The sequence below is a fragment of the Mauremys reevesii genome, linkage group 10 (genome assembly GCF_016161935.1).
Source record: "Mauremys reevesii isolate NIE-2019 linkage group 10, ASM1616193v1, whole genome shotgun sequence".
Classification (NCBI taxonomy): domain Eukaryota; kingdom Metazoa; phylum Chordata; order Testudines; family Geoemydidae; genus Mauremys; species Mauremys reevesii.
In genome coordinates this window covers 56,158,655-56,172,912 of record NC_052632.1, presented here as the reverse complement: position 1 = coordinate 56,172,912, position 14,258 = coordinate 56,158,655, and the positions used below count along the sequence as shown (strand labels likewise).

The following is a 14,258-nucleotide window of genomic DNA, read 5'->3' as shown; positions in this document are numbered from 1 at the left end:
GACTTAGCTGCCCATCCACGCAAAAGAGCCAGCAGAGCTGCCAGCTGCGGCCTCCCTCCCTTCTCTCCCCAGGGAGCAGAGTCTCTGCCCTGGAAAACCTGCAGCCCGCTCTCCGAGGAGCATGCTATGTGCAAACCGGCCCCGCTTGCACCACACTGGCAGCACAGCTCAGCCCCAGCGGGAGATCTTACACGTCCCACCGCAAGCTGCTCCACTCTCCTTCTGGCTGCTGCTGTGCAATCTACAAGACAGAGGAGCTAGTACTGTAATAATGTACCTACCAACACAGCAATCTGTACAATTATCAATTCACAATCAAAGGACTTGGCTGGCTTTCTAAATGGCAGGAGTCGGAGAACAATTCATTGGGAATGTGATTCTTATCACCTCCCTATAGTCTGCGATCTAATCAAAGGACTTCCCTAATCGCTGGCTATCTAAATGGCAGGAGAGCAATTCATTGGGAGCATGGTTCTTATCTACATCCTCCCTACAGTCTGAGATCTGCAGCCTGCATCTTGATTGCTATCTGGTTCTATTTTTAGGCACCGCTTTTCAGCGCCCCCCCAAATCTCAGCACCTTAGGCGGCCACCTAGTTTGCCTAGTGCTTGCACCGGCCCTGTGTGAGCATGATACAGATGGTGGGTAACACTTAGGGATTATAGACAGAGCATTAGAATGTGGGGGCCAAAATGCTATGGGATGGGACTCTTCCATTCAGTTTTGGGCGCCAAGTTCTTTACCTGCCTATAGTAATAAATGTAGTTAATCCTATTTGTTATGCTCATGGCATACAAACAATGAAGTGAAATAAACAACATGAGATACTCTTGACAGAAGGTTGCAGTTTAACTGCTTTATTTTTTAGAATTCAGAACGATAACCCAAAAGCAGAGAGAGACAAAACAGGCTGCTCCCTGAAACAGAGGGGCCCAACTCACCTCACCTTATTCTAGACTACAGAGCCCCATGGCCTAAAAGCAGGACCAGGAATACCCCTCCCCACCTTAAAAGGATAGCTTGCAAGTCTAACACAGTCTTCAAAATGCCACATCGCTCATCAAGCATCAGAAAAATATTCATTTTTTTTTAAATTCTCCTACCGCAGTTGCTGTTGGCTCAAGCTCCTCTTTTTGATCACTAGCGAGAAAGGCCAATGCAACAGGGGGGAAACCAGAACCTATTCCACAAATGGCACTAAGAGTGACATAGTTTTTTAAATGGGAGAATTAGATACCAGGGAGGAGGTGAAGTGAGACACAACAGAGGGAGAAAAGTGAAGAAAATCAGAGGTGACTTGGACCCAAATATCTCCAGACTTTAGGGGAGTTCTAGCTCAGATCTGGATCCCACATTGTGGCTTGTACCCACTTCTAAAGAAAATAAATACGGACAATGGTGGGGAAAAGGGAGTAGGCCTGTTATTCTCCATTCCTCTCCTTGCCTATTTCTCCACCAATGGTGTCCCTTCAGCCTGCACAGCTCAGACAGGAATCTGTTGGTGAGCATCTGGTACTTATGCTGCTGCTGAGATGTGACGGAATGGATACTTATCATCAAGTAAGGTGGCATTCCACTCCCCTCTTTCACATTAGAGGCACCAGGTGCTGCCCAAGGAGGACCAGAGGCTAGTCCCTTCTGAGTCCATCAATGGCACCTGTAACTGTCTAGAGCAGTTGTAACGGAGCAATTGGAAGCTCAGGCTATACTCCTGGTAAGTGCTGGCCTGGGAACTGAGATATCAAGCCCAGGAAAGCAGAGCTCTCCATGAGGCCATGGGGCCAATCCCAGAGAGGTGACAAGCGCACACATCAAGGCAAGTTGATGGGAAAGATACATGGCAGCTGATGAGAGAACAGCATTTTCTCAGGCGGTGGCTCCTTACAACACAGCAGCTATCAGAGTGAGCATCAATTTCCATCAACTCTGTTGGTACAAATCTCACTTTAATATCATTTCCAGTAAAACCCTTCATCTTCCCGTCACTCGCTCATAATCCCGTATCACTGCTGAGTTATGCCGCAACAAAAGCCAGGCTGCAGCTGAGACTCTGTGAGCCTTCCATTCGCTGTCTCCTCCTTTTCCTGGGCAGGACTCTTCACTCCTCCTTTAGCGCGCTCCTTTACTGCATGGACTAGCAACCCCAGGGCATACCCACGTCCCCAACAGGCTTGGGCACAGGCAGCTAGCTTACGCTGAAGCCCATATTACCACGTCTTCACTGCTCTTGTCCCCACACTGGATAGGTTAAAGCTAGCGAGCTACAGTCAGACCTTGGTTTGCTGTGTAGGTGTACCCATTGTCTCTCCCATCCCATGCCTAACTTCACAGCCTAGTGCAGCTAGAGCTACAGGTTTCCTGTGATTTGGGGTTGTTGCATTTAAAGCATTCCCATTCTGAACTATCTCAACCTCAGCAGTAACGTGGCTGTCACAGGGGAGCTGGTCCTGTAAGTAGACCAGGCCCAGCTCCCCTGTGTCAGAGCAGGTGGGTCCAACTGAGCCAATTAAAAGAGGCGGGGCTACATGTGGGGCTAAAAAGTCTTGTCAGAGGGCAGACTATGTCTTGGGAGAGGAACTACAGAGGAGTGGAGCTAAGTCTGGTGGTGGTTCGCTGGAACGAGGGCCCAGCTGCTCAGGGAGGTAGCCCTCAGGCTGGTGTCCCAAAAGGGGAGCAGGGCTGGCTCTGAGAAGGGAGCTGGCTGGAACAGGGAAGCTGCAAGAAGCAGGATTACCAGAGACCCCTGGGAGATGAGGCTGAAACCCTAGGACAAAGGGTGAGCTAAGAAGCTGATTTTGTCAGCTGCTTATGTTTGGACAAATAAAGCAGACTGAGGATGGCAATGAGTGCTTGCGAAGCTGGGGAGACACCCTGCCAGGTCACAGTGGCCTTGTACACAACTATCGTTACCAATTTGGAACTGGCCAAGTCAGGACATTGGCGCTAAGGCTGCCTCAATGCAATTCCCCATTAGATTTGGGGAAATCACTGCAACTGTGAGCAAATGGTCGGATCTTTACGAAAAATCTCTGAAATCATGTGTTTTCACTCAAAAGAGACCATCTTTCAGTGAAAACCAGCAAATGGGCTGCTTTCTTCTGTTCCATTTTTTTTTAAGTTTCCAGCTTTGACACTTCAAAATGTTATTCTGATGAAGAAGAGTTCAAGAGAGAAGAAGAGAAAGTGAAACAGGTGAACTCTCAAAACTGTATTTGTTGCAGTGCAAAAATCCTATGTGAGAAATGGTGCAAAGCCCTTAAAACCTCTCAAAATGAAACAATGGGAGATTCTTCCCTCGTCCCCAACCCCCAAAGTATTTTAAGTCAGTTTTGCACCACCCTAATTCTCACAACCGAGGAGGTTTGGTCATAGCTCTAGCAATCAACTCGACAAGCTATTTGCTCAGCAGTCTCTAACTACTGGAGTTATTGACTGAATGGATCATGATTCACTGGACACCTGCAGTTATAGGACTGGGTTCTGCAAAAAATTATGCATGAGTAACTTCCTCAGGGTAGTAGCTCTATTGTTTTCAATTAAATTTACTCACACGTGACTATTTGCAGGACTGAGCTGTTTTTTCAGGCTGCCGGGTGAGATCTGGTGAGCACACCCCCTCAGCCTCTCTTACTCTCTGAATCATGGGTGGTAGGATCTAATGCACTGAATTTTGATCAGTGTTGTAATGCGAGTTAATTTCCAGTGATTATTTAGCTAGAAGAAGCTGGTTCATTGTACTCGTCTGTATTTACATATTCCCCTCAACTGTATTTAGAGCCTCAGGGATCCGTTTATTGGAAAAAATAATACAATTTCCACAGTAGTTCAATCAATGGAATATGACCAGATGAGCAGATCTTGTTATTTCAGCCCTACCTCACAAACAAATTTACATGCTGAATATAGAGCTGGCAAACTATTCGTGACATAAAATCCTATTTTTGATTTTAGCCCTTTTTCCAATTAACAAATCCCAAGCTCTGTGAAGATAAGCCACTATGTGCCCAACAGTTTGGGTGAATAATTTTCAGCCTGTAAACTGTTTGCAAACCATCCACTCCAACCTGTTGCTATTGGCATGAGATGACCGAACACCTAAGTCACATGGTATTGTCTGGGCTCCTTGCTCAGAGAACAGATATTGCAGGCCTCAATTCAGCAAAGCATTTAAGCACATGCTTAAAATCCCATTAAGGTAAATAATGAACAGCAAGTAATGCATTTTCTGGTATGACTCTTCAGATAGATGATTTTGTGCTAAACTTCATGAAGCTTGGGAGATTTGCAAGTGCACAGATATTGTCCGCATACTGACTAATGAATAATCTGACTCCAGGAATCCAATCCAACCTTGCTCAATGCCTTCAGGCACAAACAGGTTAAAATAATATATATATCTTCAAGGTTTTTAGTTTGATTTACTGTTTGACCAGCTCTAGTATGAAAATACTTAATCTTATCAGGTTCCTGTGGAACTTAAATGTCCAGCCTTATTTAACTAACAGAGGGCTGAAATAGGGGGACTTTCCCTTTAATAATGTACTCCCAGCCCAATTCCCCCCACCACACACACACACACACACACACACACACACACACACACACACCCTTTTTCACTAAGGATACTGAAATCTAGGATAACAGAAGTGTCCTTGTTACAGAACCCTGAAACTTGTACAGACCCGCCAAGTGGAGTCAGATCAGAGGGGATGCACAGCAGCCAGCCAGCTGCAGGCCGACTTTGCTACAGATTAAGCAGCAGGAGGCCAATCTTTCTGCAGAATATTGTTGTTTTATCCCATAATACCTTGTTGTGATGCCCTTGTGTTCTGGGGAGAACAAAGGGTGAGTCCTACATCAAAGGTTACGTGAGAGCAGAGTGGCTGGAAACTTCACCCTCTGCTCCACAGATGGGAAAAAAGAGATTGGGACACTAAATAAAACCCTAGAATTAATAGCTTGTCTCTATAAATAAAGCCTATGAGACGCCAGGAACTAGACATTCAGAGCACTGAAAGCCCGATGCATGCTTAAAGCAGCAATCTGCACATACACTGATTTTCAGCTACCCCACGTCACCAACTGTTGTTACTTTACTGTGAGTCTTGTGATATTCAGTGTTATTCTTAGAGAGTCCCAAGAATTTCATTTTTGAAAAAGTGAGTTTCTAGCTAATCCTCACATTCAATACTCACCAGCTTTAAAATGCTTCAGTCATTCAGTCAGGTAGCAGAAACAATAGCATGTAACCTAGGTGATACTATTAATCATAATGTATTAACGTTATAAGAATTCTGGGCCTGATTCTCATTTTCTCTAAGGCACCAGAGTGGTGTAAGGGGGCCCTTGTGGAAACCAGAAACAGGCTCCCTGTGTTCCTCAGAGATTGGCTGAGTCATTCTCAGAGCCCGACAGCTGATGTAAAAAGGGCCAACATGCCGAGCGGGTCACCGGCCACAGTTGCGTCTGCGTCAGTGACTGCTCCTGACAGCAAAGTGGATAGAAGGATGATTACTCCTCAGAGCTCAAGGACGTCGCTAAAACATCATGTGGGATAAAATAAATAAATAAATAATCACACACAAAAAGCCTTCCCCCCTCCTGCATCCCTTTTAATCTTGGAGATATGTATTCATGTATTAAACATTTTGTGAGGCGATTATGTAAGCGAAATCTCTGCAAATCTTTAAAAAAAAATTAAACTGATTACTGCCCAACTCTCCCTCTGGATGACCTCTGGCAGATTTAGCAGAGAACCAAGAGCAAATGAAGACCAAATAAATTGCTTCAAGTTTGGTTGCCATGGATGTCTGCGTCCTATCAGTTTACAGCAATCTATTTCTTGGGGTGGTTGGAGGCACCGTTGACAGATGCACGAAGGAGCCGTAGCCTCAGACAAAGCCATGCACATACACACACATATATGTATATATTTAGAAACATCTGCTGCAATTTAAGATATTAGTAACATGCCTGAGCAGCTTGAAGCAGACGAACAAGGGTAATGGCAGATTACTTGCCCCCAGGGGCACTGGCTTATAAACAAACTGATTGTTACAATAACTATGACGAACACCTCCTGCTAACCTGCCCAGAGGAGCCGAGTTGGGTTATCCCCTGCTGTGTCTGGCTATGGTGCCCATCACATAGAGCACACAGTGTGAGGAGCCCACTGGGGACTGTCCAGGTGTTTCCACCATCCAGTGTAGATGTTCTCTTTGTCGCCACTCCCCAAGTATGGCTAATTGCCTTGAGCAGGGGTTGCCAACCTGAGCCTGCGAAAGAGCCAGAATTTACCAACGTACATTGCCAAAGTGCCACAGTAATACATCAGTAGCCCCCCCGTCAGCTCCCCCTCCCTCGCTCCCAGCGCCTCCTACCCACTGGCAACCCCGCCGATCAGCACCTCTCCCTCCCTCTCCGCATCTCCCAGTCAGCTATTTTGTGGCATGCGGGAGGCTTTGGGAGGGAAGGGGAAGGAGTGAGGGCACAGCAGGGGAAGGGGAAGGGGCCTGTGGCAGAGCCAGGGGTTGAGCAACCCCGGCACATTGGAAAGTTGGATCCTTTAGCTCCAGCCCCGGAGTCGGTGCCTATACAAGGAGCCGCATTTTAAACTTCTGAAGAGCCACATGTGGCTCCGGAGCCACAGGGTGGCCACCCCTGGCCTAGAGCTAGCTTCTGACTTTGTCTCTGCATAAGGGATGAGGGGTGACTGAGAACCACCCACCTCTAAACTTTGGTCTGGGTGTGTAGGAATAAGCAGGGCTATTCACCAGTTTCCTACCTGCTCCAGGGAGGGAGTGGCCTTGGCTCCACTTCCCTCTTCTCACTGGCCAGAGTCATGGAGCCAGCCCAGGGGGAAGGGCAGAGATAGCACTTTACTGCTGGGATAGGAAGAAAAATGTGCAGGTGTCCAGGCTCAGCCAGGATACAAACTGGAGAAAAAAAGACGTTTAGTCCAAGTTTCCCAGAGCCACGTCCATCAAAACAATGACAGATGTTGCAATCCAGAAATAAAATACTTTGGCTAGGCCGCCTCCTTGGCAATCCAAAACCAAGCCAACTCTCCCCTGCTGCTTCACTAATGGCAAAGAGGGAAACATTTCTGGCAGATGAACATCATCTGCACAAGCTCCTGCTGAACTTCTTTGTCAATTCCACTAAGCTGTGGGTGTTTTCCCTGGGCTCAGTCCTTAGGCAGTCCCAGCAGCCAGCCAAGAGCTTCCCTTGCTCCCCTGGTTCCTCCCAGTACTGAGCTGTCCATGGTCCTGCTGCTCTTTCACCCAGCCAGGAACGCAGGCTTCTCTCCTCCAGCAGCAGGCAGCAACTGAGCGTCTCTAACCCTGCTGCTCCTTTTATGTGATTCTGCTGGATCCTGATTGGCTGCTTCCTCACAACTACTCCAGGCCACTTGGAGGGCTTCTCTTCTGCTCCTCTCTGGGTGTGGCAGAACTCTGAGGCCTCCAGCAGGGGTTCTCTGGGCCTAATCTGCCCCATCACAGATCCCAAAATCAATCTAAGGTTAATTAATGAAATGACAGTTTTAAACACTAACTCACTTTACAAAATAAAGGCCTGGTCCAATCAGTGGAAAGACTCTCCTTGACCTCCATGAGCTTGCAGTCAGGCTCTTTGAGCAGCATGGCACTGGTAAAATTATATGATGATTATCTGTCTGGGATTTTGTGGCTAAGCCTTTTTTTTGTAGCCTTGAATCCAAGGCTAATGACCAAATAAAGCCAAAGGATCCAGATGACTAACTTCCCAGCCATTACTGTCAGATCAATTCCCATATTATGGGTAGGCCTTTCCACCGAAAGAGAAGGCAGGGACCCCTTCTCCACTACAGCAGGGAGGCTTTATCTGAGATACGAATTCTCCTCTTCAGTGATGGATTTATGCTCAAAACAATTTGAGAAGTCTTCTCATTTGAGCAGAGGTTGTCATCCTTCCCCTTGCATCACAATGCAGCATTTTCTCTCTCATGAGGACCGAGCCAAAGTAGAGACAGGCCCAAGCAGAAAACCCAGTTGCAAACACCTCTAGAAAGCTTGGATCAGGTTTTGAAAATCATGGCTCAGGTCCATGCCTGGTGCTTCCCTCAGAGAAGTTCTCAGCTTTGTATTAGCTGCTGGCTGAGCTGTCAGACTTGTATCAGCTCCCTACCACTCATCTCCCGTTCCTGGTGTTCCCAAGATGAAGGCTTAGTCTTAAGCATCTATCATCTTCTCACCTTCCAACCTCACTTAGGATCAGATCTTGCATCCATGAAAGTCAATTGGTGAGATCAGGATTTCACCCTAGGACAAAGACCCACTGATGTCTGTAGTGCAGGATCAGGACTTTGTTACACTTTCACTACAGACTTTCTGTTTACAGCCCAAGTGCACAGGAATTCCTTGGGAACAACATAGTCAAGCTTTCTGCCATGGCCTAAGCACCTTGGCTCGATGCTGAGATTAACCAAGATGTGCAGCTCTGGCTTGGAAACAGCAACAGACCAAAACCAGGGCTCAGAATACACTGGCCTGCTTCATTTCTCAAAACCAACATTTATACAAAATGCCTATTTGTACAGATTTCATTTATTAAGATCCAATAAGAGATTATAGTATCAGCAACTAAGCAGATATGCAGTCATCCCAGCTTTTGGCTCCTGGCCGGGTGGCAAAGTACTACTTTTTTTTTTTTTTTTGCTTCTCTACAAAAAAAGAGAGCACATAGCTGTCACACTCATTAAAGTGCAACCGGACAGGCTTCAGCCTGAAGGGTATTAAAGATGTGTCCCGATGGCTTATTGCCAGTGTTCAGGTGAACATCCCATTCTAAGCAACAGTCCAAAGCTCTTATGTACCCAGCTGAGTCTCCTGTTTGCGCTAAGCACATGCAATTAAGATATTCCAATTTACTTGTGCTGTCCTGTCCACCTGGCAGCCTTATGTCTAAATGACTACGTTTTCTGTATGTCTTCTGGCTCCCTACATGTGGCAACTCCAGCACTTCTCCAGGACACTCAGTAGCACGGTATCCCTCTTGGTCTGACGAGATTTGGGACTTGAGAAGCTTTCAGAAGTGATCATGTGGGGGCAAAACAAGTAGTCTTACAGCTTATCAACAAATGGCCAAGACCCAAAGGAGAAAATTAAAATCTTGGGAGGACAGAAAAATCTAGACAAGAAATATGAACTATTCTGAAGGGCTCTATCCTTGGCCCACTCCTCTTTCCCCTCTGCATCCTCTCTCTAGGTGATTGTAGCCACCCCCAGGGCTTTAGCTACCATCTTTAAGCCAATCACTCACAAACCAACCTGTCCACTCCTGACTTGTCTCCTTAAATACAACCCCACCTCTCAGCCTCTTTTTCCTGACACCTCATTTTGGATGTCCCACCATCAGCTTCAGTCTGGGCCAACCCCTAACCGTCCGTCCCACCATGCCCACAGAAAGCAAGATCTTCAGGGGAAGCAACTGGCAGAGGAGATCTGGGACGAAGCTAACCTCCCCCTCTGGAGGCAGAGGTTTCCTCCTGGAAGAGGTAGCTGACTGCTTCTCAGGCCCTCCCACAGCAGTTGGACTGTGGACACCTACATCAGTTCTGCACATGCATTTAGAAGATAAAGGGCGAATCCTGCTGTCCTTTTCCTGGGTTCAGAGGGCCTATGATGTAACAGGACCAGAGCTGTTCCACAGCCCAGACGGGGAAGGATTTGAGGAATCAATTTAGGCATCAGTACACCATGCAACACAGATCCGGAGGGGATTCCTATGCTCCATCCTAAAGGGGGAGGACTTAGAAGTGAGGTTGCTACCACACAGTTCCACAGCCCGCTCCCCCCAGGAAGGGGCCAAGACCATGTAGTGTCCATGAAAGCTACTGCAGCGATAGTAGTAACTCCTGAGGAAGAGCCCAATGGCCCAAGGGGTGGAGCAGCGCTTCCTCCACAGACCTAGCACACAGCCCATTTCCCCAGAGCTGGGGGCAGGATTCGGACCTGAGAGAAGGTGGCTTTGCTTTCCGTTAAGTTACAGCTTTTAAAAAAAGACGTTTTAGGGTTAATGTGACTTGGCCATTTTCCTTAGGACTTTTGATTTTATTTTTGTGTAGTGTAAAGCTGATCATTCCTGCGCCACGTTTTAATTGGGAGAAGAAGTAAAAAAAAGACCCTCGCTATGCAGGCAGCACTGCTGAGACTAACTAAGGCCCTTTTAGAGCTGTAGTATGAGTACAGCTATAAAGAACCCAATGACCCTGACCACTTTCCTATTTATTTTATATCTCACACACACACACACACACAAATCATAGATGTATATAGAGTATAAACAAATTCCCCTGCCCCCTACCCCTGGTGGAATACAATGAAACTTCACCTGGCATCATCATCTCGAGCTACTAGAAGGCGCATGTGGCTGGTGGCGGAGGCTGTCCTGAGAATATCCACAGCTCTGTGGGAAGACAAGAATGACTATCAGGTTCAAAAAGAGGACAAGAGAGCAATACTGGGCCACAGTTATGTGGCAGAGGGCTCACACATCAGCATGTCAAACTCAACAGTGAGCCATGTATTGGGCAAACTTTAATAATGGCTTTTTGGCAAGGGCCATTGGCAGACAGAACATCTCCCAGGCTCCCGATTACCTTGTCTGCCAGCAGAACTGGAGGAAAGGTAAATCACAGTCTGAGTTTCCTCACTGCTGCACTAGCTGGGGACCCTCAAATAATAAGGCCAACCTATTAGCAAGTATCTCCTCACTACCGTCTACATTGCAAGCCTTCCTTCCCTTACGCCCAGCCAGAATCAGAGCACCACACATGCAGAGCCCAGGCACAGTCATGAATCAACCCCACAGAGCATGTGTCTGCTCTCTACTGGTTGGACATAGAGAGAGACTTATCTGTATGCCATAGGCCCTATGCTACTAAAATCTAATGGGGATTTTCTGTCACCTAAAGTAAAAGGGGCCAGTGCTTTCAGAGCAGGAAGATTAGGATCCTATGCCTGCTATTTTCCAAGTCTCCATGTGGCTGTTTTGGGCAGCATAGTGACAATGAAAAATTCTGAGGCAGCCACAAATTTGCTACACTATTTAAAGAACAACAGGCACCTCTGAAAGTGTAAACCTTCAACCATTCCTCTTAGACATTTGAATTTTCTCATTCATTCATTGTTGGTGTCTGGGTTACGCTGCAACCTCCTTGGAGCAGAGACATGGGTCAGAATGCGGCCCTCCAGCGGATTCCCCTTGCAGGAGCTGTATTGGGCCCATGAACACAGTGCTACATTGGCTGTTCTCCTGCCTGGCTGCCAGCAGAGGGACATGCTGGGAAATGGGGTTTGAGGGTGGGGGCCTATCAGACAGGAGAGGGAAGGTCCAGCACACTCAGCACTGTAACAATTCTGGGATGCTAAGTAGCTCATAGTGAGGCATGTAAGGCTACCATAAGGTAAAGCAGCCCTCTGGGCTACCCTGACTTATGCCCAGGGTCACTTCGACTCCTGGAACAGCCCAGAACCTGGAAGCACAAAACTGGTATAAAAAGCCTTTACCTTCCTACATAAAAGGTGCAGCCCAGAATCAGACTTTTGTCTTTTGCTGTGTTTGCATGGTGTCGGGTGCCCTGTTATTGCACAGAGAGTCAAAGTAAAAAAATATTGGAGCAATGAAGTTCTCTCCATTTCCTCTGACCTCAGAGGGTGGGTGGGTTCAGGTTGAGTTTGCATTCTGGATGAAAGTTAAAGTCACTTCCAATACAGTTTGGGGTTCTTTGCTCTATTACAAGGAAGCTTTTCTTAATAGAAGAATTTTATAAGGATGCTGGTCTAGGAAAGAAGTGTTGGATGGATAGCACTGGAACCAGAAGCCCATTGTTTATGTACAGAACACGGACAGCAGCAACACTGCAATGTTCTTCATACCAACTGTTCCCCAACACACGTTACAGGACTTCATGGAACTGAAATGAATGCATTTGGATATGGTACCTCTCACTTGTGACTCCAATCAAAGAATCTCCGTTGACCTCCAAGATCTGGTCTCCTGGCTGCAAGCGTCCTAAACAAAGAAACCAGGAGACATTGAATGGATGGTTAATTCTTCCTGTACTATGCTTTAATTCCCTGGAAGGCATAAGGGAAAATCAAAAAAGGCAGAAGGTTTTGCAGGGATCTAGAATTGTTCCTGTATCTGGAGATGCTAATGATTATACATCTTAGATTAGTTGGGATTGTTAGACACATTGGTTAACTGATCGAAAGAAGCAATTCTGTTGGGGAAAAAAAACAATGTTTGCTTGGGTTCAAAGAGGCCAAATCCTGAGAATTCTGTCTAGTTCCCCCTCCCTCCTTACTCAGGAGAAACTCACTGGAGGTTTGCCTGCGCAAAGAGCAAGCAAAATCGAGCAAGTGTCTCGGGAGGTCTTTCTGGCCTGGAGGCAGCATACGACTAATGAGATCTGATTTTAAAAGGAGAATCCTAAAATGGAGAGAATCTGCTGTGTAGCATGGATGTGTCTCTGTGCAGGGGGTGGAATGACATCTAAACACCCTATATAAACACCTTAGAAATAAGAGAGCACATTTGACCTTAGACATGAAAATAGTTTGCCAGATCTAGAAGCAGGTTTAGGAAGAAGCATCAGAAACAGGATCAGTATAACTACTTGATGTGAACAAATATAATATCACTACTCAATTTTCCATGGCTTGTAACTCACCATCAGCATAAGCCACGCCCCCTGGTAGGATCCTCTTTACATAAACTCCATATTCTTCTCTTGTCAACTCCTTGATGCCACCGATTACCTTAATACCTAGGAAGAAAAGTCACTCAATTACACAGCAGCTAGCACCAGACATAACTTCCACAGGAGAGTGCTACCATGGGGGTCATGGAGAGTGACCGCTCCAAACACAGCTAACCAACATCACCCCATGTCATGAATACAACCTCCCCTTCACCCCCAGCTTGATTCCACAGATTTCACCAGGGGGATGAAGCCTTTGCTTTATACACAAGACAAATCCAACACAAAGCCACATAAGAGGAACTAATACTTGGGATGATGTTACTTCCCCAGGGTTTGAATAATGCCAGTCAACGTTGGGAAAATACCGCACAAATATGGCAAAATTCACTCAAGTATAAACAGCAAATTCACTTAGATGGCTTCATCAACAGGACGCATGTGGAAATATCTGGGGTGGATGATGCAAGCCAGCTACAGATTACTACGGCAACACCAGAGGAGGAGGAACTGGCTGCGCTGCAGGGAGGAGAGTGACTGTTGGCCACCTTGGGCAGTGGACAGTGCTCCACCCCTGACCCAGGTCCTCTGTCCAAAGTGGTCAAGAACCAGTGTGCTCAACTGGCAACAGAAGGTGAGGAGCAGACCCCAATGGCCGAGGAGGAGGAGGTACTTGTTCCCAAGGCTGGGAAGCTCAAGGCCACCACACCTAAGAGTGGGAGATGTAGGGTTCCAGTGGTTGGTGACTCCCTTCTGGATGGAGCCTTACATCTGCCGACCTGACATGATGTCCTGGGAGCGTACTGCCTGCCTGGAGCCCACATCTGAGACATTATGGAAAGGTTGCCAAGACACATCCATCAGTGTAACCACTACCCCATGCTGCTCATCCATGTGGGTACCAATGATACGGCCAGATATGACACTGAAACAGATCAGCAGCAACTATAGGGCTCTGCAAGTGAGAGTGAGGGAGTCGGGGGCACAGATTGTGTTCTCGTCCATCCTCCTGGTTGAAGGAAAGGACCCAGGCAGAAACACATGCATTCTGGAGATGAATGCATGGCTGCGCAGATGGGTGTCGATGGGAGACCTTTGGCTTCCTCAACCATGGGATGCTGTTCTGGGAAGGAGGACTCGTGGGAAGAGACAGGGTCCACCTGACCAAGAAGGGGAAGAGCTACCCACAGGTAAGCATAAAAAATGGCGACGTTAACAGAGGGCTAAATGTTGGGAGGGTTTTGTGGGGGAGAGATGGAAAATTACAATAAGGTCATAATAGCAACAAGAGGTAAATCGATGGAGGAATCTGCTTAGATGTCTACACACAAATGCAAGAGTATACCAAATAAACAGGAAGAACTAGAAGTATTAGTATATAAGCTAAATTATTACTTAATTGGCATCACAGAGACTTGGCAGGATAAATTTCATGACTGAAATAATATTGGAATAGAGGTGTATAGCTTGTTCAGGAAGGACAAGTGGGGAGAAAAGAAAGGAGATGTTGCA

At 46.8% G+C, this 14,258-nt stretch overlaps 1 protein-coding gene across 1 annotated transcript in view; it reads right to left on the bottom strand.

Annotated features, from left to right (window-relative positions):
* The window catches only part of LOC120373048 (syntaxin-binding protein 4-like), an 83,769-nt gene that overhangs the window by 46,180 nt on the left and 23,331 nt on the right, over positions 1-14,258 (bottom strand). Inside the window, exons 3-5 of the mRNA XM_039490884.1 lie at positions 12,717-12,812; positions 11,986-12,055; positions 10,373-10,447 (exon numbers count right to left, since the gene is read on the bottom strand). Of these exons, the coding sequence (XP_039346818.1) occupies positions 10,373-10,447; positions 11,986-12,055; positions 12,717-12,812 (241 nt within the window). The remainder of the gene's footprint in view (positions 1-10,372; positions 10,448-11,985; positions 12,056-12,716; positions 12,813-14,258) is intronic.